The sequence below is a fragment of the Erithacus rubecula genome (genome assembly GCF_903797595.1).
Source record: "Erithacus rubecula genome assembly, chromosome: 3".
Classification (NCBI taxonomy): domain Eukaryota; kingdom Metazoa; phylum Chordata; class Aves; order Passeriformes; family Muscicapidae; genus Erithacus; species Erithacus rubecula.
The window spans coordinates 89,118,932-89,144,868 of NC_136689.1; the positions used below are offsets into that span (position 1 = coordinate 89,118,932).

General features: G+C 39.1%; 1 protein-coding gene across 3 annotated transcripts; it reads right to left on the reverse strand.

Annotated features, from left to right (window-relative positions):
• STX17 (syntaxin 17) lies at nt 1-25,895 on the reverse strand. Of its 3 annotated transcripts, XM_079300251.1 has the most exons (9): nt 25,744-25,888; nt 25,002-25,100; nt 20,257-20,418; nt 16,225-16,290; nt 10,454-10,673; nt 5,228-5,346; nt 5,094-5,144; nt 3,503-3,589; nt 1-2,814 (listed from the first exon to the last, which is right to left on the reverse strand). In XM_079300251.1, exons 3-9 carry the CDS (start codon nt 20,377-20,379, stop codon nt 2,575-2,577), a joined length of 906 nt encoding a protein of 301 aa, XP_079156377.1. In that variant the 5' UTR covers nt 20,380-20,418; nt 25,002-25,100; nt 25,744-25,888; the 3' UTR covers nt 1-2,574. The 3 variants fall into 3 exon arrangements, with proteins under 3 accessions (XP_079156377.1, XP_079156375.1, XP_079156376.1); XM_079300249.1 differs by lacking the exon at nt 25,002-25,100 and having other exon boundaries at nt 25,744-25,895; XM_079300250.1 differs by lacking the exons at nt 25,002-25,100; nt 25,744-25,888 and adding an exon at nt 25,588-25,667.
• Nucleotides 25,896-25,937: the final 42 nt, after the last annotated feature.

Consider the following 25,937-nt stretch of genomic DNA (forward strand, 5'->3'; position numbering starts at 1 on the left):
TCTTGTAGGCAAAAACTTTTATTTGGTTTGAAAGAATTATTTATATCTTACAATTCTTCTGAGTAACATGCCTAGCAATTTAATTGCTAGTTTGGTTACTCACATGCTGATGTTTCTTCACATATGTAAATAACCCACCTATTTTAAAATATCATAGCTTAAATAACAGTCTCCCACATCTAGTGTGTACACAATGATTTCAAATTGCTTCTGCAAGGATGCAAGGGGGAAGAATAGTTTTTGAAGTAGACATTTCATAAAATGAGTGCACACCAAGCTGAATTTGTATAAGCTGGGGCAGGAGTTCAGTCTTTTGAATTTAGATTGTCCTGGCATTATTCCAGCTTGGGGGGGAGGATGGAGTCCACAACATCGCAGATGTGCCTGTTGTGATTTAAATGCAAGAGGTTTCACAGCATACAGCAGGAAAGCAGAGAGCACATTTGAAAATCATACAAAGGATCAACCAGTTGCTGATTAAGAACACTTTTTTTTTTCTTAGTGTCTTCCTTAAATGTAGAGAATAAATATAAAATGAATGAACAGCCTTAGTATGAAATTGTTACAAGCTCATTAACTGTGTTTACCTCCCAAGCAGATGCATTGAAAGGAAAGGACTTGTTGGCTGTCAGGAGCAAATGAGCTGAATTACTCAGGTTATGTTTTGCACTTCAGCTGATTTTACCAGTGCAGGCACTGAGGCTTCAACACATGTATTTTTGACAATGTCTGCAATTACTTGTGAAAACTATTCTTGCACACATTGTTTCCCTGAATCTCAGACCTACTTAAAATAGACATAATGTTCTGGCTGGTAGCAATTTCAGTATTTTAAAAGTAATAAGGAAGCACTGCTTAGAAGAAGTTATTTGTGCTGTAACTAACAGTTGCTTACAATGTCTCTAGGCACAAAACCCCATCATCTGTCATTAGCAGACAGTGATTTCCAGTGATGATATCAAAGTACAGGTTATTGAAAGGGAGCTCTTTCTATAGTACACTTCTCTGCACCGTGTTTCCTTCTAGGGAGCCTTATCTCAATACTGACTTCACTGTGCACCTAAGAAAACAACTCCAGCAGAGCTCAGGATGAATCGACCCATCTAAAAACTTTAAAAAGTGGCTTCCCAACCTCAATTTCTGTTCCCCCAAACAGTAGCAGCAGTAGTGTGGGAAGTGTCCTGAAAAGGTGGAGGTAGGACCAGTAACAGTAAATTATGTGACAATTTTACAATTCCTTGACAATAACAACACGTTAACACTTTTGCAATTAACAATGGAAGCTCCAGAAGAAAAGGCTTCTTAAGGAGGATAAGATAACAGGTGTCCACTATAAAAAGCAAGCAAAAGCACTGCCAGCATCTCATCCCATACAGGCACAACAGCATGTCCCAAAATCTCAAAGAGGCTGAGCAGCTACACTGTGGGTGGAGAAGGTTTGGCACTGGAGAGTAATGCAAGAGTGCAGCTGCCCAAACAGGGGTGGTTTACGCTGTAAGCTCTGAGGTTGACATTTCCAACCCTGTCCCCACCGCTGGGGCTGCCAGCTGGCACTGCCGGCATGAAGGGACCTCCCTGCTTCTCTGGGTGACCTGGGGCCTCACACCACCCCTGAGGGACAACAGCCTGTGGAGGGAGTGGCCTGGCTGCAGCACTGCCTCCTCCCAGGGAAGCTGTTCAGCTCTCCCACCAGGGCCCTCTGAACTCCATGTGAGGCAAAGGAAACATCTTGCAGTAAGTGCTGCTTCAGCAATGTGAGGCTCCAAGTTCAGAATGCCAGAGCTTGTCTCTTCATCCTGTATGGTGATCTCAAGACAAGCCAAGGAGCTGAACAGCTGTGGAAAATTATTACCCTCCACTAGCAGTACTGCAGGGTTGCTGCTTAGACTGTTTAATTCATAACTACACTTTGAGCAAGGTGGGGAGTTTACAAATTAATTGCCTTGCCTGGAAAGGGGAGAAGCTGCTTCCAGTGCTGATCTGATATGGCTGATGGAGGCAGATGTGGTATATACATAACTTTTTTCCACTTTGCTTACCCAACATGCCTTTTCTTATGACAGCATATGCTTCCCTGTGCATTATTAAACAGGTATAGTCAGTCATATCCTGGGGAATCATAGGAAGAGTTTAGGAATCCAGGTAAATTAAATTTAGAATACTATAAGCATGAAAGAATGATGGCATTTATTTCCTTTTCTTTGGAGCACTACAATAAAAGCTCCAGCTTCTCATGGCATTCATGGGAAAGCACTACGATTTTCCAAGTATCTCTTTGCATTGTCTGCAAGAAACTTTGTGCAAATTTGGCATGAAGCACCTGTCACCCACTATTACAGCTGTGAATAAAGATTACCTAAGAATTACATAATTAAAAGCTACCCATATAATTTTCAAAGGACTGATGTCACCATGTCTAAAAAGAGAAATTCAGACACGACTGTTTCAGCCCTCCCAAGGAACAGAACTGTCATCAAAATTCACAACTCAGCCTTGTATATAAAGCATAAGGCTGCAAGTCTGTCATTAGCTCGGCTACTACACTGTTGTTCCTGGCCATAATGAATCTATACTTCAGCTGGATTTTTTGGCACTTTGGTGAGAAAGCTCTGGACAGCTGGAAGAGACCTGTTCAATCATTTTTTGCTTTTTTCTTTGTATCAATTTTCCACCTGTGAAGCCCAAAATCCCACCACCAAGTGCAGCTGCAACTCCTGCTACTTTGAAGCCTGCAAGGAGACCAATAGGACCCCCCACCACTCCACCAATAACTGCACCTGCCACAGGCAGAGCTGCCAACTTGTATTTTGCAGCCTGTAAAGGAAAAAAAAAAAAAAAAGTTAGAATACTTGCCTGTGGCGATGTGCATTTTCCCCTCACTGCTCTTGGCAATGACTTGAATGCTCAATGATAAATAAACTTTACAAATTAGTATTTAAAAAAAGCATGATAGAACATGCTAAAACCAATTAAAAATCAGCTGTCTTGTGTATGCAGTTGTGAACCAGGTCTTGTCATATACTTCAGGCTGCTGGGTACACTGGGTGTTACCTGGTCACCATCATTAAATCAGAAACTGAGAAAACGCTCAGACTTTTCAGTGATGGGCCTGATTCCAGCTTTGGGGTTTATTTAGCAACTGACATGGAACAGGATGGAAATAACAAATTATCATCAACCTCTTGTTAAATGTTTATGTGATTCTTTAAGCCAGTCTCTGACTGCACTTGTCTTTGCAGGTAAACCAAAGTAACCATCAAAACAGTGTTTAAAAAGCCCCCCCCCAAATTAAATAACTGTATTTTCTAGCAGCCTGGATGCGACAGAAAATTACAAGACCGATTGATTTTTTTTTTTTTCTCTGCTACCTGTGGGTCATTTCTTCCTTATTTCCTTAATTGCTGGTTCCCTCAGCATTAAAGACGGCAGATCAATGGGGTTAATACAGAGGGTGGCTGGGAGGCAGAGCACCATTGATTCACCAGCAGGAGCAGATCCCTACCTTCCCCAAGTTTCTGGTTCCCTCTTCAACATTCGCAGCAGCACTGTTGACATGGTCTTCAATCCTGTCAATCTTCTCCTGCTGGGACTAGATGCAAAGGAATTATGAGTGAGGGAACCTGCTGGGAAGCAGCAGTGAGCCAATACACACCATTTTAATGCCTGTAATCAGGGCCCCACAGCAGCTTTCATCTGCACCCGGCAGCCTTAGTGGTGCTCCATGATTAGCATCTGATAAACTCTGCTGAAAGTACAGACTTACTTTAAAAAAATCTAAACTATTAATAATAATATGGGGTGGATATTAGACAGTGTCTTGCTGCAGTTAGAGAAAACAACTCAAAACAGATGATTTCTAAATATTTTCTATGGATAAAGGAATTCACATTCCAAAAGGAAAAAACAATCCAAATTAGCCTGTTTTGTTTCCTGCTGAGTCTCACGTTCAAAAAAGAAATTCTGTAAAGGGCATTTATAAGATCAGTACTAACTCTAACATACAAAGTTTCATCAAGAAATCTAAGAAGTGTTTAATTATGACATTATAGAACAATAACTTTAGAAATAATGACAGTATGGAAAATATACTTGATGTTGCTCTGTATTTTACTGTTTGATTTTACAAAAACCTTCCATCCTTTCTCCAAATGCAGTCAGTCAGGTTCCCCTGCAGTCTCTCCCAGGGAACACTGGAGCAGAAGATAAAGGGGTCTGTGGGTTTGTTTGTTCTTATTTTAATCTCAGCAGTATGCAGGCTGTTTTATGTCACAAAATAATGAGATGGCTTCAGCTTAAAATAAAAGGCATTTTGAACCTTTTGCCTCTTTCTAATTCAGAAACTGCTGAGTACACCAGCTCTGGTATTCATCTACAATGCAGTCCACCCACCTATTACATCTAATGATGGTTAAGTGCAAAATCCAGGAAGTCCTGGGAACAGGACTTCTTCCTTTAACCTTTAGAATACTGAATGAGTATTTTTGCAGTCCCTCTCTAGACTAATGGTTCTTACTTGGGTTTCTTGTATAGATGAAGCAGCACATACTCAGCAGAAAAGATAAAAGCTAGGTTATTTATTCCTACTAACCCAACAGCAAGGACATTAAAGAACTCACCCAGGACATGAGAATTGTGCATTTAAATTCCTTGTGGCATTGGGAACCCACATTTTGGCAATGCAGTGAGAGTACAGAAAGGGCATGATAAAGGTAATAAAGGATTTTTCTAGCACTCCTGATTAAGGGACCTGACAAATACACACCCTGTGCAGTAAAAGCTGTCACCACCATTACAATTAGAAATTGTAAAAAAACAAACGAGAGCTGGGTAGAAGTCTGCAGTCAACACTGCAGAGCTTCTGCTAAGGTTCAGCTCAGGGCCACATGCACTGGCTGGAACATTGTAGCTGCTCCAGTGACAAGAACTCAGGAGCAACTCCCAGCACTAGTGCTGAAAGAGGAGTCTGCTGCCTCCTCAAACTGTCACCTTGGTAGAGCCTGCATCACAGGAGAGGCACATCCTCATTTTTTGTCCCCATCTAGCACCCTATTTTTGTAGGAGACTGTAGGACAGAATGCAGACTTAATACTTACACAGACTAAGAGAGAAAACTCAGTCACCAACTGGTTGAGCTCAATCAAGTCCTGCAAATAAAAAACAAATGTTATTCTGTAATAGTTGCTAAAAACAAGAACACCAACATAGCAGAGAGGGAGTTCCAACATACCCCTTCTAAACTTTCCCAGGACTCAGCTGCATTTTCTTCCTGAGGTATTTCCGGAAGGTGGGAGGAGATCTGGATCAAACTTTGGGAGCCATCCTTCACTTCCGTGTTATATAAAGTTTCTGAATGAGAAACATGATGTTTATAAATAAATGTAGTGAATCAGGATGCAGGTGTTGTGAAGACTTTCTCACTCTTGAAGTCTCTCAAGGGTAAGCCAATACTTAACCTAATTCAAGCCAGGCAACAGCCCCAAAAGTTATCATATACAGAGAAGCCTTACAGCACCACAGTTTCTTAAAAGGGTGTTATTGACAAAGAAATAGATTCATTTCTATTAGCACATTTTCACAACCAGTCCTGAAATGATACTAAATTATACTCCTGCATTCAAGGTCATTGGATTCATTTTGTATTGACCAGACTGAGAAAACTGAGCTTGGGACAAAAACTTTTCATTCGTGTTATGACACATAAAAACACTGTGCTCCCAAAACTGAACAGACAGTTACTCATTTTATGATTGATTATCATGCTACTGGTTTGATTTTCAGCCACTGGGAACTAAAAGAGACTGGAGGAATAAGCTTTCAAAGCAAAAGCAGTGAAAACCCAAGTGATGTGGTGCCCAGTATTCCGTGCTGGATCAGTTGGGTAAATGGTACTGAGGATGGCAGACATTTGCAGCTCAGTGCTGTACACAAGATATTCTCAAGTATGTGCCTCCCTAAATCACCTGGAGTGAATGCAGAAGACATTAGGACAAAGTATGGTGTTAAAAACGGGGAATGACAGTGAGGTGGCACTGGGGAGAGCAGAGACAATGAGCAGGCACACTCACACCTCCTCCAGTCACAGCCCCACTGTCAATGTCATGGACATGCCACTAATTGTGGACAACAAGTTGAGTGGCAATAAAGAAAAATAACAACCAAGTTTGGCTTGGCAATACAAGGACTGAGGAAGAGCATGGGAGTGTGAAAGGCAGACTGGAGAAGGTGTGTCTGTAAGCACAGTGCAAACACCATCTCAATTCAAACAGCTCAATTTCTGAAGGGAGATCACTCCTTCAGTAGGACACTGGGGTTTTCTTCCTTGGGATGGCAGTCCCAAGAGAAAGCTTATTATGGGGAAGGCTGGCTAGATATGTCTAACAATACTAAAGTGTAAATATTGTATTAAAATCTTTAGATACAATGATTGTGCCAAGATACGATAATAATATAACTGTTATAATAATATAACAACAGATATGATCAATGGAAAACAAATAAATATAATCATATTTATAAAAAAAAATCAGTAATACTGCATGCTTATTCATGGAGTTAAGATAAAATAAAAATGATACATTTTCATAATATTTGTCCATTTCTTGACATTTTTATCCCAGTATCTCATAACAGATTAAAGACCCAATCATCCTACTCTCAGCTAAGCAGAAGTCTAACATGAGTGAAGCTGATATTTAGACATATTTACTAAGTAAGCAGAATAACAAGAATGCACTAAGCAATTTGGGGGCTTATTTGGGCTTGTTTTTCTAATTATTTCTACCCCTTTTCCTTAAGAATCCAGACACAGAAGGCACTTCATGTTCTACAATCATCACCTTTTCTTCCAGAACATAGTTTTGATTAATAACCTCAGATTAATTAAGGCTGTATACTCAGTTCTAAAATATTCCTTTCCCCTTTTCAACATAATTAATTATATAACCAAATGTTTGCATTTTTTGAGAAAACTCTTCTGTCACATACTCTGACATTTATCACAGGTTTTGAGGATTTTATTTCATTTCAATCCTACACAATCCTATTTCAAAATCAAGTTTCTTCTGCCCAGAAAGGTACAGTCTTCCCCAGTCAGCCACATGCATGTTAAATTGGTTAAAATGAAAATATTCATAATTCAAAAGCAAAATAAAAATCTCACTAAGCAAAACTGCCTTCTCCCAAGACCTTGCTCTGGTCTGTTCCTGACAATCTATGCTGACCTACTGTAGAAAAGCATATCCTTCTTAAAAGTGTATAAATGATACCAAAGTTTTGGTTGACACACATTCCAGAGAAATTAAAACTGTAATAGGGTTTACATGTTATCATTTTGTAATAACTAAAAATCAGTGAGAAAAAAATCCTCATGTAAATTCTTTATTCACTATAAAAAACTATGATAAAGAACAAGAAGGGTAAGAGGTGATCATATTTGGGCTGACAGTTTGAGTAAAATTTATATTCACTCCTTCCCTTTTTCTCAAGTCTAACCAATTTTAATAGAATTGAGAATGGAAGTGACTTCACCAGTTCATTTATACAGCATCTCCACAGAAATACAGTAATACAAAACACCTCTGCAGATTTCACAGAGGAGCTTTACATGTCATTACACTCGAGATAAAAATCTAATGTTCTGGAAGATTCAATATGTTGCTTAAAAGATTTTAGTAATTTTAAGAGTGGAGTCTCACCTTTTGTTAATATTTGTTTAATATGCAATTAAATTCCATTTCTATTGGCCCTCAACTGAGAATAGTGAATGGGGGAAGGGACTGTATCATATCACTGACATGCCTTCTAAATGGGAGATTTGAATTTGTAAACTCCTTCCTTCTCTACCAGATGGGAAGCAACATGCTACAAAGAACAGGTATGTATTGAACCTCCTTTGATTAAGATCAACAGCCAAGATTTGCTGTCAGGACTGCAGCCTCTAAGCACAAAAGAACAGGCAATATACTGTGTCTGGGTTAGCAATTCCACAGGGCTGCTTGCACAGGCAGGCAAACTTAAAAAAAAACCCCACCAAACCTGTTTAATTGTATTTAGTTGTCTGACTGTCTATTTTATTTTAAAGGGGGTGAATTTCCACATTCCTGAGCAGACTTGCAGATGCCTGTCATTCCAGTAATATTTTTTCTGTTCTTCTCATCCCCATCTTTCTAATTAGTTTATTTGGCCTTCTGAAATGCTGTTGTACTAAATGTCCTCTGTACTTCAAAGGTATTCCAGATTTCAGAAGCAGTCCCGTTATTTGAAATTAAACTCTAGTTCCCATTTGCCACCTATGTAAAAAAGAGAAGCAGTAAGCCAGGACAATGCCTTTCCAATTAAATATTGGAATGTACTGAGAACTGCAGAAAGTCACCAACATAAGAAGTATCTTAAATTTCATTCTAATCTTAACAGAGAAGAACTCTCAAAGAGACTGAAAGTAATGGCTAATACATATGAAGGGAATCACTGAATATTGAAGACAATGAGCTCTCCACAAAAGATATGTCAACCAATTAGGTAAAATGATTAATAGAAATTATGTGGAAATTCCTAAAAGAAAAAGGACTGCAGAATTGCTGGCAGACACGAAAAAACAGGCTGTGCTGAAGATGACACAAATTGTCCTGATGCAGGGGAAGATGTTTATGCTTCAGTAAGAGCTCTTCAATGTCCTGGATATCAAGAATTTGACACATTATATTGAGTATAAAGAAAAACATAAGCACGGAAAGTTACTATCATGAAGACCAGGACATAAATGTATTGCAACTACCAAGAGGCATAAATGGTAGCAAGAAAGTTTCTGTGAATGTTTTTGAAGTTAGAGGAAGACCAAGGACGTGGAAATGCATTGCCAGATAAAAAGGTAGCTCTGAGTATGTATTTGGTGCAATTAATTTAAATAAGAAAGTAAGAGAGAGATAGGCTGATAAAGAGAACAGTTAAAAATATTGAGGAAAGCTAGGCCTATTTAGGGTCTGAAGGTTTGATGAAATTCACTCTAGAGCATTTTTAAGAAACAGCCTCTGAAATTTCAAGCATATTTTTGAGAACTTGAATAAGGTAGTTCCAGAGGACTGCAAAAGAAGAGACTTTGAAATTCACAAAGATATTAGAACAAACTACTGAACCACCAAGTACAACTTGTTGAAGGTGTTGAAGAGATGGAGATTTTTATGTCAGAAGCCAATTTAGTCTGTTCTGCTGGCCTTGTAGGAAGAGTTTTTTTACAATGGGGATGGTGAGGTTCTAGCACAGGCTGCCCAGAGAAGCTGTGGATGCCCCCATCACTGGAAGAGTTCAAGGCCAGGCTGGATGGGGCTCTGAGCAGCCTGGTCTGTTGGAGGTATCCCTGTCAGTGGCAGGAAGCTTGGATCTAGATGACCATCAAAGGGTCCCTTTTAACCCAAACAGTTCTGTGGACCCTGTGTTTGATTTAACTTCATGTTCACAAGGTTTTCTGATACTACTGCACATGACACTCTTGAAAGCAAGCCCAGTTGTCAAATCTCCTTTTCTCCCAGCTCAGCCACGAGGCTCACTGGCTTGTTAATCACACTTGAAAGAGTTCTTGTAGTTCTGCATGCAGCAACATGAAATCAAATCTGACAGCAATTTCTTCTACAGTGCTACTAAGAATGCTCTTTTAAGATACATGAAATGTTCATATCATTTTAAGTAATACTTCTACTGCAGCAAACTAATTACAGCTCTGTGGAAGGGTTTAATCCTGATGTAACCAACCCTATCAGAGATCATCAGGAGAGAGCACTAGCCAGCACCAGGGCATAATAGAGACTTCTGAAGACAGAATGGTACAACAAAGATTGAAAGACATTTTATACAGAAAGGAGAAAAGACCAGCAAATATTTCTAGCATGTCACATGTGTGTTTTCCAAATATTTTATTTAAATATATTTATACTCTTTTATTCTTTCTTGTCAGTTACCAAGTTAAAATGCTACAGGAAGAGATTTTCTTCTTAGAGACTTGCTACTCTTTTCCATACATTTCAGCAATGCTGTATGGCACTTTCATATAAAAATCATCTTGACATTTCTTCACTAATTCAATGAAAATGGCCAAAATGATTATTTGCACATGATCAAGTGATTTGCAGGGGAGGGAAAAAGAAGACAAACTATCTTGAAATATGAATGTAAGTATTCTTATTCCTATGAACAGTCCACTATTTTAAGATCCAAAGCTACAGGATCTTTCTCATGGAAGGCCATAGAAATTTAATTTTTAAAGATACTTTAGGATTTTCTGCCTATCAAAATTCAGTCAGAGGGCATGAAAAAAGTGTGGTGTAGGGAAAGAAATCTACTTCATTAACAATACTGTTCAACTGAAATCCCGTTTGTTTATTTCATTTATATCTGGTCAGAGAAATGGCATGCTGGATAAAACAACAAAGATACAATAAATACAGAAATGAAATTCTACTACCTTGTCCTAGAGTTGCAGATCTGGTTAAAGAGGCATCCTCCTGTCCTTTGAGTTGCCTTTTAAGTTCTTCTGCAGATTCAGAATGCAGCTGCAGGAAGTCTTTAATGGCAGTTGCAGCTTCCTCTTTAATGGGATTTATCATTCTCTGCAGAACTGGGATATCTTCCTGCCGGACTCGCAAACAGAGTTTCTCCATCTCTCTCATATTGGCACGGAGTTGCTGCAAGAGTATGAAGAGTTATTTTGTAGCTTACTGCTATGTGAGAACACCAGACACATTCAGTGCCTGAGAAGCATCTATTTTTATGATCAAGGCAGAAACATTTTTGAAGCCACCACCATTTTGATTTTTCTGGCTGTCAATTTTGTACTTTATCCATTTCTCCAAGTCAGTTGGTTTTATTTGGGGTTTCAATTAAATCATTTAATCAATTATTCTGCGTAATGATTAACTATTTCACTGTGTAACTGCTGAAGTTATTTCTGTTTCTTTGGTCAATTTAGGTCTTTGCCAAAATATTTACACAAGTTGCAACAAGCTGCAATAATATCCAAGTAAAGTAAGTGACTGCTTCTCAAAATATGCTTGTTTTATATTAGTAAGTAACTGTGGTGATTACAGGACCTTAGGATGCAGTCATTTATAACTCCCAACTATCCCAAAACTTTCACTTTCGTTTCAAATTTGAAGACAACTTCAGGGACAAAGGAGAAAAAAAAAAACCTGACTATTTGGAAAAGCAAGATCTAGATGGAACTGATTTTATTTATATACACTAGTGGAATTAACTGCTTTTCATATTTATGAAAAAAATAGTAGAAAATATAATTAGAGAAGGAAATTATTCAACAACATGTTGAAGTAGCATTACACAAGTTTCCAAAGAAAGAACTATTGATTCGTTAAAATTGTGTCAAATTACTAAGATTAGATTAGATTAGATTGTATGCTTAAATTAAGAGTGCTATTAGCCAAATTAGGCTGCATTATTCAAGACTAACCTCAGGTAAAACCACTGATTGACAATTTTTATAAAGGGAGATATAAAAAAAACTCCCAGCTTGGGAAGACACTGAGTTGAATTAGCAACATGATAGCTAGGAACTTTCCTCATACATTTCTCATCTCAGTCTGCCTCCTGCTATCTTCCCCCCATGGCTTGCCCCTAAGTATCAAAGAAAGAACATCACCACTTTCCTACTGCACCATGTGCCAAAATTCTTGGCTTATACAATCTTGGAATTTCATTTTGGAAACAAAATGGGAGTATCTAAACGCAACACTCAATCATTTTATTTCTTAGAACTATATGCAAGGGACTGAGGCTGATCTTGCTATTTTACTTCAGTGAAGAAAGTTACCACTATTATCCTGTCTTTAGCAGCAACAGAGACCAAAAAAAAACCCAAAAAACTAGTGAAACAGTGAAACAATGACAACAGGCGACAACAGTGAGTTTGGGGTGAGATAACAATGGTTCCACTGCAGCTTCTTTTAAAGAAAAATGAGAATTTTGCAGTTGAAATTGAGTTAAAATGTAGTTCTGCTTGGGATCTGTACCACTGTGGGTGTTGCTGGGGCAAACTACAGGTTTGTGCAGTGACCAGCAAAACACAACTGGCTGATGGAAATTTGCACAGATCCTGAACAGGAGCTTCAAGAGGTAAGAAGTGCCCACCCTAAGGAATGGCTAAACCAGATCCTCATTTCCACTGCTCATTATTACCTTGCTAATCAAAGAGAAATGCTTCTGAGCAAGAAGATGGAGGAGTCAGATGATGATATTCGCCTATTTAGTGAAATTTAATTTTAGTAGATCTTCCTTTGTGGTTTTGAAGAGGGGACTCATGTTCCACTAACTGTCAGTTAAACAGAAGGTGAATGGATTCAGCCTAGCAAGAAAGTTCAGCCCTGCTGCAAGGAGTCACATCCCAGGAGCTCAGCAGGGTGTAGCATCATAAATGTTACTGATATGCAAGTGACTGAATTCTTCTCATAATAATTTTAATGGCACTGAGTTTAATTTTCAGGTAGAGTGTAAAAGTGTATCACTCTCATCCCAACTGCTTCCACTTTTAAAACCAAGCTTACTTAGCAAGGAAGGTAACACAAAAATTCTCTTTTCATTTGTGAGAACTCCTGAGTTTCAAGCTCCACAAATTCAATCCAAAAGACAGAATTTTTCCTTATTATAATTGCAATTTTGGTCCATTAACTTCCAAAATCAAACAACAATCTTTGTTTCAAGTGGCTTTCTCACAAAAAATGTAGGAAAATAAAACTGGTGAAAACCTTGGGAAGTTATCCCTTCAATGCAGCATCTGTGGTCTCTGCATTAATTCTGTCAGTTGTTTATCTAATCTGGTCTTAAAAAGACTTCTTCATTAAGAGCTAAAACCTCCTTTATACCTCACTGCCTGAGTTCAGAATGCTATAGCATTTCCTTATGTCTAACAGAAATCTCTCTGGCCTCAGTTTAAACCAGGTATTTCTAAGCCTCTTTGTTCAAGACAAGGAAAGACAAGCCCTGTCCTCTTTGCAACCATCCTCTCCATGTTTGCAGACAGACAGCATGATGCTGTTGGGTGCTCTTTGGGCAAAATAACTAATTTGTTGATCTTTACAAGAAGTCCTGGTCTCTCTATTTTTGCCTGCATTCACTGGTTTCTCCTTATTCCCTTTCATGCCTTCCTTATAATTGTGGTGCCCAAACTGGACAGACTATTCTACCTGGGATCACACTACTGCTGACTGAAGAGACTGTAGGAGAGACCACACTGTCTGCTCTCCTGTTTATATATCCCACTAAGTTACCTGGCTTTTTTGAACCACTACCACACAGTTGGCTTAGGTCAAAGGAACTCTGAGTTTAAGGATATCTTTACCCTGCAGATGGCCACAGGCTGCAACAATGAGCTGATTTTACATGATCCTTCACTGATACCACAATGAAACACCTGCAGAAATAAAGTTTTCTACATACTTCCCATGCCCTCATAGCATATCTACATAGTATGCAAGAGAGGTTGCTGATCTGAGGATCATTTTAGAAATGTTACAGAAGACCTGAGCCATACAACTAAGCATTGAAGATTTATGCAAAAAAAAGAGCTGATCAGAAACCACCTTTAACTTGCAAATAATTTTTAGCTGAACTAGAAACCATAAAATGAAAAAGAAAAAATAGATTAACATTTTTCAAGCAGCTTTTCAGGTCAGAATAATACAGTGGAGAGACCATGTCAGCCTAAATACATTTTGCAGAACAGAGTCTTTTTGTGAGCTGAATAGACTAAAGCCAGATTGTTCATCCACTGCATTTTTGGGGTTTTTTTTTTTGTTTAATATCTTATTTCCTCTCTAGTAACTGCAGCATTTCCCTTCCTGTCACTACAAAAATGATCAGAGCACTCCTTAGATGTTAAAACAAAACATTGCCATTTCATTGAAATTAGCTTAAAACTTGCAATAATTAACTAATTCTGTGGTACAGTCAGCATGTATGCAGACAAAACCTAGAAAAGTGCAAATTCATTCAGGCATAACATTTTATGGAGTCCATGGACTGTCCCTAAAAAATGAAAATATACAAGAGCATGTTCAGAAAAACTAATATATGATATACAAGAGCTATTTTCTCAATATTTTGGAAAGGCTATCTTCATGCCCTGTGCAAAGATTTATCTGTTTTCTTTGCCCTCCTTTATAGAAGTTTTAATGTGGCACCCAGTCACTTGAAAGCAGAGCAACAGATTTATGCTCATCTATACTTCTATTATCATTTTGACCATCATCAAAATTACAACAGAAGTAATTATTCTGGGTAAACTGAAAATTCAGAAAAATGGCTAATTATGTGCACATGGATTAAATGTAGAATGGCTGTGCATATATTTGTCTAAAACCTGTGGCGGATGCCTTGGGTCAATATTGACTTAGGGATTCCTAATGTATTTTTACAACATCTAATTTTGAGAGCAAAGTGTGTGCTGCAGAGAACATTTGGTATCACAATAATTAATCTGATTTCTTTGCAAACAAACAGATCACAAGTCCATCGGTAAACATTTAAACAGCTTACAGCAAACACATTCTACATGTCATATAATTTATTATCAAGTACTCCAGACTCCTAACTATTTAATTAAAACAAAGAGCCAGTCTGCTCCTCTTGCATGGACCCAGACACTTATTCTGCTCTCTGGGTATCAGAATGTGAACCATTTTAATGCATCTAGATCTGTATCCAGAGCTAGAAGCAATAAGCATTAAATATAACTCAAGAAAATTTACTTTGACTGAAAGTGAAAACAGCAAGCTTTAGATTCAAGACAAATATGTTTCTAGAGACAAATAAGCAGTTTTCTTATTAAAGCACTTAAAATATCTAAAAATAATAACTTCAACACAATTATTTTTTCTCTAATTATTGATAGATTTTTGTCTTGCTAAATAAATGATAATTTATGGTAATTTAAATTTACAAGAGAAGCCTTTCCCACAACTCAGAAGTCAAAACAGAGAACAGATATAAGCAAATGCTTGCTTACTACACCACACTTGTTAAAATGCCGTTGTTTTAACAGAACTTCCACCTTTGGAAGTTTCTTTGAATACAAAGAATAAACTTGTATTAAGATTTCAAAAATACTTGGTGAAAAATCAAAATACACACTCAAACCTTCGTTGAGCAGGAATATCAACTGGATTTCATGTGCCACTTTATATCACCTATCAACTAAACAAAAAGCTCACTAGCACCTTCCATTCCTCAAAGAAGACAACTCCAGCTCTGCCTATCATGCCTACCATCTAATTCTGTTGTTCAATCAGGATTAAGTTCTTCTTTCTGAGGTGACTTGGTTTTGTTGGGTTTTTTTATTTTATTTTTAGCCTGGTATAATTTCCCACAAGAGTCATTAAGACACTGAAACAAACATGGGAATTCACAGTGTTAGAATTGTGAGCAATGGTTTAGGACTGTGCCACCTGTGCCAATCCTGCTTGTCTAGGTGCAGTGTAGGTCACAGCAGCAAAGACAGGTCCCTCCTCTGAACAACACCTATGAAACCAACACAAGATGCCTCTCCTGGCCAACATGTCTGTCCCCAGAATACCTGCAGGGCAGCTGCTAAAGCCACCAGATACTATATCTGCCTCAGTAAAATTTGTGCTTTTTGCTCTTTGTATTCTTCTGTACTGATAATCTATTTTGCCTGTGTGCTATTTAGCTGATGTTTGGCTGAGACAGCATCATTTTCATCAAGACATAGGTATTTTTAGAAATGGTGTATGATTCCCTGTGTGCTGAGTTATGGATAACTATGGATGAAGTCACTGAGATGATGCCTATGATGACAAATGTGCTGGTATTTTCTTCCTTGATGGCATCATGTACCTAACAACAGATGTGTACACCAAACTAGTAGTCCAGATGTTCTCTGTATCTGAAATCATGCTTTAAAATTAGCAGTATCCCTTTTTGCATGAGCTGCCTTCTAATTTAATAATGTAAGAGGATAGTCTGCAAAAGATCACAGTCTCCAAACTTTCACTTCTTCAAGAATATGGAAATATTTCCAACTGTATTTGCCTCATAGGACACAATTAAGAAATCCACAACTTTTAAATGAAGCAAAGCAAAACTGTGTGCTTGCTTGTCAAACCCACCTGTCAAGTGTATGTCTCTCTGAAGGTCCATCCCTGAGGTAACCAGAACTATGTCTGTAGTTCAATCCCATCAGTAGCACAGCCACTTTGATATCCTTACCTGAACCGTTCGTCCTGCGTTGATGTGCTCTTCGTGCAATCTGTCCCACAGCCTGCATCTCTGATACTAAAACAGAGGACAAAGATTCCTTACAATTGCTACTTTTACCAAATAGAAAAAAGACACCTTTGGTAAATGATCACTTTAATTTTCCAAAACTGAAAGTATATAAGTTGAGTCATAAACAATTCCACTGCAAAAATCAGAGACGTAAATAGCTATGTGTTTTGTGAAAAAAAAAATAAATAAGTACAATGTATTTTATTGAATTACAGACAAATAGGGTTTCAGTATCAGTTTTTAACACCCAAGTGATATTGCATCCTGACACTGCTGTGGCATAAATCCCTTAATGGGCAGTAGAACAAATGGCAGAAGAAGGAGAAAGGAGTAAAATAGTGGATAAGCAGTACTGATTATATAGGACAATGAGGTATCTGATACTACTGACAAAGAAAATGGCACTCATCACACAATGCTGCTGACTGTATTTACACTGAATATTTCTAAATAGTTACAAACACAGCTACAAGAACCATCAGGCCAGATCTGGCACCTCCATCAGGCTCCACTAACTTCAGTGGGAAACTATCCATACACTACCTCCCACAGGACAGAGACCAGATTAACTATTCCATTAGCAGAGAGCAAGTTTGGCAAAAAAAATTCATATTATCACATAACAACGTTTTCATAATCAAAATAAATCACTCCCTGCTACAGGGAGTTGACACAAATAATACAGAGGGTTTAGCATGAAAAAGAGTAGTAAAATAATAGAAGTAGAAGCTGTGATTCCTGGAATATGTGCTGAAACTATCAAAGAATGTATTTACAATATCACACATTGATTGATTTACAATATTAGAATATTTATTTGATTGTTTAGAGAAGGCAAAGTATTTACTATGATTTGCAAGGTATTTTTATGTAAAGTTTAATTCCTAAATTTCTTAATAAGCTTTGTTACTAATAAAAAACTATCTACTGCCTGTAACTTTACGTAATTATTTTCATAATTTTAGATGCCACAGTAATAAGGATCACAAAGTTACTCAGCTTCCTAAAATACATGGAGAAATCTAAAGTTACTACTTATTTTCAGAGCTAAAAGTTTTCATGTTAGGACTTTGTAGTGCTATGGAAGATAAAATGTTTAGTATTCAACAAAGCCAGATTAATGTCATTCTTTTAGGAAACTGAATAATAACAACCTCTGAATAAATTGCTATGCCATTAAAATTACTGACAGTGTTCTTTAAAGTAAAATGGACGAAAAGTCCTCTATCAACAATAGATCTTCCAATTTAGTCACCCTGAAAGAGTACTGAAACAGGAATTTCTGAAGTTTTAACAGGAAGGTTTAGGGAAAAATCACCTATTTGATTTCAGCTGGCTGTAATACATTGTCCAAATAACTAATAATAATAAATCCTATTATCCAGTTAAGAAAAATTCCTCAGAAAACCTCTACTGCTCTTCATGATTTCTACTAAAGATGTTCATCACATTAATCTGCTTAATATATTGTTTTATTACTTTGCTTCAAAATTCAGAATATGCTAGTGACGAGCCCAAAGAATCCAATGCCTTAACACACCAACATTCATGTGGTCAGAGAATTCCTCCTTGTTGACTTCTCTTTGTCATGCAACACAAAGTAGGCCATAGTCCTGGACAGTGTTCACTCTGGGAGCCTCAAGGATAGTAAAGCTTGAGAAGAGATGGTATTGACATTATTTATTGTGGAAATTTGGGTTATTCAGTCTGGAGAAGAGAAGGCTGCATGGAGACCTCACTGCAACCTTCCAGTACCTGAAGGGGGCCTTTATCAGGAGCTGTAGTGATAGGACAAGGAGCAATGGGTAAAAACTCAGGTTAGAGATTAGGAAGGAATTTTTTACTTTGAGGATGGTGAGACACAAACAGGTAGTAGATGCCCAAACCCTAGCAGTGTTCAACACCAGTTTGGACAAGGCCTTGAGCCTAGTGGAAGGTGCTCCTGCCCATGGCAGCTGGGCTGGGACTAGATGATCTCTAAGGTCCATTCCTAACCCATAGCACTCTATGATTTTATCCTGACCAAACAGGTGTAAAACAAAGGTAGGTCCATGAAGTTAAAACATCTATGGAATCCTAACCTGTTACGTCAGGTCCAGAGGAGGGCCACAAAAATGGTCCAAAGGCTGGAACAGCTCTCCTGTGAAGAAAGGCTGAGAAAGTTGGGGTTGTTCAGCTTGGAGAACAGAAGGCTCTTGAGAGACCCTATTGCAACTCTTCCATAAATAAACAGGGCTTAGGAGAAAGATGAAGACTAAGGCCTATACTGACAGCATAAGGGGCAATGCTTTTAATGTTTAGAGGGTAAGTTGACAATGAACATAAGAAATTTTTTATATTGGGAGTGGTAAGGAACTAGAACACGTTGCCAGTGAAGTTGTGGATGCCCCAACCCTGAAAGCCTAGGCTGGATGGGGCTTTGAGCAACCTGATGTAATGAAATGTGTTCCCACCCCATGGCATGGGGATTGGACTAGATGATCTTTAAAGCTTCTCTTCCAACCCAAATCACTCTATAGTTCCATATTTCTATGATATTTAATCATAATTATGCTGCAGCCAAATAGTTTGTATTCCACAACAAAAATATGAAACATTAGGTTACTCTCAGGCACTCAATCTGTCTTGCTCTGTGTCCATTCTCTTGAGAGCACTATTTAGTAACTTCCACTCTTCTGCTTTGGATCCCTTCCATCTTGAAAGTATCCAGTGGACATGGAGAGAACTCAAAAGTTTATCATAATATCTCCTGCTGAAATCTCTTCAATAAATGCCTTATAAAAATGTCCACATTCGGATAAGGATGCAGGAAGACTCAGATACCCTCATTTCTCATTTTGTGTCACCTTGACATATCTTCCCACCACAACAAAGGTCCCCAGCCAAAGGTAAAATGTATTTTACACAACATCCTCTGGCATAGTCACAAGAAATTAAATTAAAATTGAAAGCAAGAGAGAAAAGGAGAAAAAGTGTCTTACAGCACTTTCTTTTTTTTTAAAGGATTGTTGCATATCACCAATAAAGTTTAGGGCAGTAAGGCAAACAAAATCTCCACCTTCCTGTACAACCAAGTCAATTGCTGTTATCTAACAGAGACTTATAGACAGCTGTTCCTCTTTTGGATATACATGCATTTTATTCCCTCCTGGAGTGAAAGACAATCCACTCATGGAATATGCTTTAGAAAACAATATTTTTCATGGAGAAAACATGGAAAGAAAGAAAAAGTACAGAGAACTTATTTCTTTCTTAAGGCTATAGCTTTTAAGTCTTCTAAAACTGTCATACAGAAAGTTGAACTCTCATATAGTTGAGAACCAATGATGATGAATTTATGGTAGCCACTTCCTCTGAAAAGGTGTATTCAAGGTCAAATTTCATTATATATTGATTTTATAGTTTCTTCAAACAGTGATTTAGGTGATTAATTGTTTGGACTATCTCTAGATCCTAAGGTTTAAATCAATATTCATGAAATGAGGTTAGAGATATTGGCTTCATCATAAGTAAATAATGTTGCTGCTCTAAGCAATTGGACATAATTAGTGATTTTTGCTTAAAAGTAGCCTGTAAAATAAACAGGATCAGATTCGATAAAATTATCCTTTTACCTCTAGGGATTTTGGTTTACATGGCTGAAAGTTAATTTTACAAAAACTATTGAAGAGAAAATCATCATGACAGCTCACCAAAGTACTGTAACACATTCATTATGGCTAAAATGGATATAAAATATATAAAATTCAATTAGCATACAAGTATTTCAACCAAACTACTGCTAACATTGGTGTTTACCATAAATGCAAAGGTCTTTGTGCACACAACTACAAATATAGAATTTTCATCTTCAGCCAAATTTGAATCAAAGCATTTTGTCATCAACTTGTCATTGAAAACCCTACATAATCTTTCAGTGTGACTGCCTCTACACTGCAAAAAGAACTACAATAGTAAAGAGTGAACACTAACCTTCTCAATATTTATTTGGTGCTTTCTTAACCTTTCCAAATCTGTTGGAATTGCCACTTTAATGAATTTCTGAATTGCAGGTTCGATTCGGCGGAGTTTAACTTTTTCCTCATCTTCAGACATCCTAAAAGCAGCTTTCAAGTCAGCAGTTGTCCAATATACCTTCACCAAGGTAAAAATCCAAAAAGAAAGGTAAACTTGAATCACTTTTTAAAGAAATAAAAAGATAAATCAGTCTTTTTAATGATCACATATCCCCCAAAACCACAATTAAGCAGCATTAATACTTAATATCTGGATGTTTGCAATTAAATTTATTATCTCTATTTATTTGCAGGCTTTGAGGATCATTTTTCATAAAATTTAACACTAACAAGAAGCAAAAAAAACAGCTAAGTAATTAAGACAGAGGCAAGCGTGCTTTGCAGCATAATGATACATGAAAAGGTTTGAAAAGAACCTTCCAGTTAGATGCTTTGATTGATCAGAGCTCATATTTTGCCAATTCACATTCAGAATCATCTTAAAATTTGTAAAACATGTCCTGAAAAAACACCAGAATAAAATTAATTTTGGAATTCCATTTCCTGGAAATGTTAAAAAGTTCCTGAATGAAGATTTGCAGTTCAAATTGCTTATTTTCTTTACTGACAGTGATTAAGGCATCACCTAACAAGGGGTGCTGCTGAAATATTTGCAGGACCACTAATTGTGTTCCCTGCATAGTGTAAAACATATTTTTAAAATAAGTTTAGAAGAGAGATGTGTAGTATTGTATATAATAGCATTAATCTACAGAGCATAGGAGTAACATAAAGGAATTCCATTATGCTGAATGCACACAAAGGGAAAGAAGACAGGTATGAGAAAGTTTTGCCACCAGTGTCAGTAAAGGCATGTGCCATCTTGGTTATATGGAAATACCTGAAGTACATCAGCCATCGCATCAGAATGCTTTCCCTGATTTTTGTCTTTCAGTAACTAAACTGATTGAAAGTAATTAACCCAGCATAATCCTGCTGGTACAGGTAGAGGCACAGAAGAATGTAACAGGTTAAATTTTTCACACAGCCAAACATATTACCAACAGTGAAATAAGACATCACTTTTCCCACATCTACCTATGGTGTGAAAATGCAGAGGGAGGGCGCTGACATTTTCCTGAGACCTGTGATTCTCAGGCAGAGAGAACATGGGGTCAGACACCAGCTGATGGCACTGGGTCTGACTGAACTGCTCAGTGCTCAGCCCAGCCCTCTCATGCAGGCTGCAGGGAGCACACCTACAAACCTGCTCCATACTCAAAGGAGACACCTGGGAAGCATCTCCCAGCAAGAAAGGGGAAAGCACTTCTGGGGTAGGGAGGAAGATGGTTGCAAATAAAACAATGCTGCATTTTTCAAAAGAACAGAATGCTAACAGGAGACTCTCCTTTATCTATCCCACTCAACAAAGAAATTGAAAACTGTGGAAAGCTGAATGTTTACTGAGAGTAGACCAAGTTAGGGGAAGTCAATCTTTAAGGTTTCAATGGCACATCTTTTTTCAGAACCTCAAAAGGAAACTATTTCATCAACTGACTCTGCAGCCATTGCTAAATCATCCCCATTTCAAATTATAGAGACACTAACAAGCAGTCTTACAAATCCCCTTCTAACCCAAGGCATTTAATAATAACAACCTTCAAATAAACACTCAGTGGACCAATGACCTCACACTTTCAAGCTGCAAAAAGAACTTTATACCTTTTGTATTGATTCACTCTTTTCATCAAAAACAGCAGTTTAAATACTAGATAATAAAAAATACATTCTATTATACCTTGGTCACTACAGTCCCTAACTTTTGAAAGAGGCACTCATATATCAGAGTTTTGAATCTAGAACTGATTTTTTTTTAATAACATTAAAAAGATAAGAAGCATCATACTCCAAATTACAGTACTTCCTCTTCAAACACACTTTTAATTTCCTGGCAGCTTATACACTAATCCATGAGTTTATGAGCTAGAATTAATTAAAAATTGGTTCCCTAAAGATATTTAATAGCCATCTCATCCTTTTCCTTAATACTGAATTATCTTGAAGAAGTGTTGATGCAAACTCTTCAAACGTATAACACAACATGAACTTAGAGGAACACACAGCCCATTCTGTCTTAGAAGAAATACAGTAGAGACTAAGCTAAATTCACCCTAACTTTGTCCTTAACCTTTCATGACATCTGAAGACTGATGAGAGTCAAAACTGATAGTTTAGATGACTTACAATCTGGAGCACTGTAAAATCAGAATTTATGCTAACAACAGCCATGTACCTTGGGTAGATGATCTGAATTCTGAATTTTGAAGATTTGGCTGCATGCAGGGCTCTGGGTAGTAATTTTCTTCTCATTAGGAACTTCCAGACAGTAAAGTAACTTCCATGACAGTGTCTACCAATCTCTTAAAGACATTGCTGCCTAAAATTTACTGTGCAGCAAGTTTGAAAAGCTAAGAAAGAAATATAAAAAACTCCTTACAGTGTCATCAGGTCTCCTGCTTAATTTTCTCTCAAACAGTATAGTAGCTTCTGCAACAAAAATTCTGAGCCATAAATTACCAACGCAGTGTCTTTTTTTTTTTTTTTTTAGTTCATATAATATTAACACTAAATAAATAAATAAATAAATTGTTGCTGATGTAATTGCAAGGAAACCTTGCTTATTTTACTTGACTTGTGTTCTCCCAAGCACAACAACTCATTTCTGAAGTAATAATGCCTGTTCTTTCAGCAATCACAGAACAGGACAGTTTAGGTTAGAAGGGATTTTCAGATGCCATTACAGTACAACGTGAATCAGATGTCATGGCACAGACCCCTGTCCAGTCAAGTTCTAACACCTCCATGGATGGAAAATCCATACTCACTAGACCCCTCCTTCAGTGTTTGGCTACTGTCCAGGCTAAAAACAAACAAACAAACAAAACCAAACCATGACCACAAAGACCTTCCTTGTAGCTAAACCAGCTTGTGCCCACTGCTCCTCATCCCACTGTCATGCACCTCCAAGAGTCTGGCCCTACAGCTTCTACCTGCAGCAGCAAGATTTCCCCTTCCTTCACCTTCTCTTAAAGCTGAACAAAACCATCTCTGTTTCTCCTAGAATATCACCTGCTCCAGCCCTCTAACCAGCACATAGTCCACCACATCACTCGGGTCCTTTTCTGTAAGGCTGCTCTCCATCAAGTCTTTCCACCCTGTTCTAGGTGCGTGGCTTTCTTATTGCCTCTGCTGGAATTTCTGAGGTTTCTGTCTGTCTGCCCATATCTCCATCCCATCAAGATTCCTCTGAGTAGCAGCCCTGTCCAGCCTATGAATCACTCTCCTCAGGCAACTGAAAACACTGCAGTCAACATCAGCTTCTTAGGAAGGTGATTTGCCTCTGTCCTTGGATCTGAGTATCAGTGACTGAAATAACACTAATCCAAGACCAAGATGCAGAATAACTTTCAGTCAACTACATAAATAAAAAAGACATATCCAAAGCAGGCTGTAGCAGCACAAGTCACACAGCTGCAGTCAACCAGGAGTAAAATCCTTTCTGGGTATGGTAACATACTTGTTATGAATTTCAAAAATGCTAACACACCTCAAATGTTAACACTCATTAACTTTTGTTTGTTAACACTCATGGACTTCTGTTAAACTGCCTAGTGTTCTCCACTGAAATCCAGTACAACGCCCAACAAACCTCAGGAGTTCTGCTTGCCCAGGGAAATACAATGCAACTCACTGATTTGATTTTAATTCACTCACAACACTTTAGACAACCACTGCCACTGGAAAAAAAAAGGGTTGATAAGGGTTGAAAGGCCAACAAGTTTTTTCCTGTAAATAAAATTAGCATATAAGGACACACAACAGCTTTCTCCCTAGGGTGACCTGAAACATTTCCTAGAGTGGTACTGGCCCCAAAATTGCAGTGACACTATTGCTCACTTGGGTGAGGCCTGTAGTTAGTGAGGAACACACTCCTGTGGCAGGGTACAGACAAACTGCAATCTGGGATTAAATTACATCTTTTTCTTTTTGTCTGTAAAATGAATCAAAATAACTTCAGGCTGAAATAAGGCACAGTCACCAGGCCCAGCATGTACACAATGTAATATGAAACTGCTTATGTGGGATAAACAGCCCCACATGTGGGATCTCCCACAGAACACCCAGAATCAGCAGCTGTACACGTCAGGCTGTGGCTCCCAGTAGATATGTGCTCTTGTGGATCATCTAGAAATCCAGATCAGATCAAGGCAAGGGCACATGACTGCATTTTGAGAAATCAGAGCAGACAATAGGTATTTTGTCTTGTATTTATATGTTTAAGCCAGCTGCAGAAGGGCAGAAAATACCTAATGACTAACACATGAATACCTTTAGCACAAAGCTGAACCGGTGGAGCAAGTCTGCAGTGGGCTGACACCTGCAGTAAGAGGCCACAACCATTCAACCTGCAATCAGAGCTCCAATACTGAATTCTTGGTTTTAACAGAACTATCCAGTATTAACACAAGACTCTGGTCTCCCCCCAGAACCACACAATCAGTTAGGCTGGGAAAGACCTCTGGGATCACCAGCTCCAGCTAACACCACCACCCTGTCAGCCAGACCACGGCACCAAGTGCCACAGCCAGTCTTTCCTCAAACACCTCCGGGGACAGTGACTCCACCACCTTACTGGACAGCCCATCCCAATGTCTAACTAACCTTTTTGTGAAGAAATTCTTCTTGATGTCCAACCTGAACCTCCCCTGGTGCAGCTTAAGATCAACAGGTTGCAGAGGCCTACCCTGGCTGTACCATGCCCTGGAAAAGCAAGGTGAGTGTGAAGAAAGCAGAAGCATAAAAAATAAAACACAGGCTTAAAGTCTTATATGAAAGGCTTCAAGCAGACTAAACTAGTTCTTTTTCACTGGTTCTGACTTACAGTTCTAAAAGCTTGGGCAATGCTAGGCTTAACAATTTGTCACGCTGCTAAGAATAAGTAAGTAAACAAATAAGTATATAAATAAGACAATCCAAGCTGATGAGACAAGTTCTGTCCCGATGAGCACCCACAACCCGACCGCGGGGGCCCCCCCGGCCGGGCACCCGCAGCCCCTCCGCCGGGCCGGGCCGGGCCGGAGCGGGACGAGCCCCCGCGCTCTGACACGGGCCCGGGCCCGCCCGGGGGAACGGCGGCGCCGCGGCCTCGCCGAGGGCCCAGAACCTGCAGCGGCGGGGGGATCCCGGCGCTGGCTCCGCGCTGCGGCTCCCACCGGCCCCGTCCGCAGCGGCTCAGCGCAGGGCTCACCGTGCGCCCGCCAGGCCCCGGCCCGGCCCTTCCCTTCCCTTCGCCGCGCTGGCGCGGAGAGCGAAAGCGAAAGCGGAGCCGCCCCGGCCCCGCCGGTCCCCGCTCCCTCCCTCCCTCCGCCCCTTCCCTGCCGCTCCCGCTCCCTCGGTCCCTCACCATGGGGCGGCCGTGCGGCGGGCGTTGAGCGGCGGCCCCGGGACGCGGGGCGGGAGCCGGCGCTGGGCTCCCCCTCCGCCGCGGGGCGCGGCCCAGCCCCCGCCCGCCACACGCACACCCCCTCCGCCGCCCCCGGCCATCCTCCGCGGGCTGGGCTTCCTTCGGCAGCCACCGGCCGGGGGCGGGAAGGCGAC

Excerpts from the sequence above, each read along its gene's own strand:
- STX17 (XM_079300249.1), bottom strand. Across the intron at positions 10,674-16,224 it reads ACGCAGGACGAACGGTTCAG|CAACTCCGTGCCAATATGAG; the intron begins GTAAGGATATCA and ends ATACTCTTGCAG. Across the intron at positions 3,590-5,093 it reads AGTTTTCTCTCTTAGTCTGT|TCCCAGCAGGAGAAGATTGA; the intron begins GTAAGTATTAAG and ends CTTTGCATCTAG.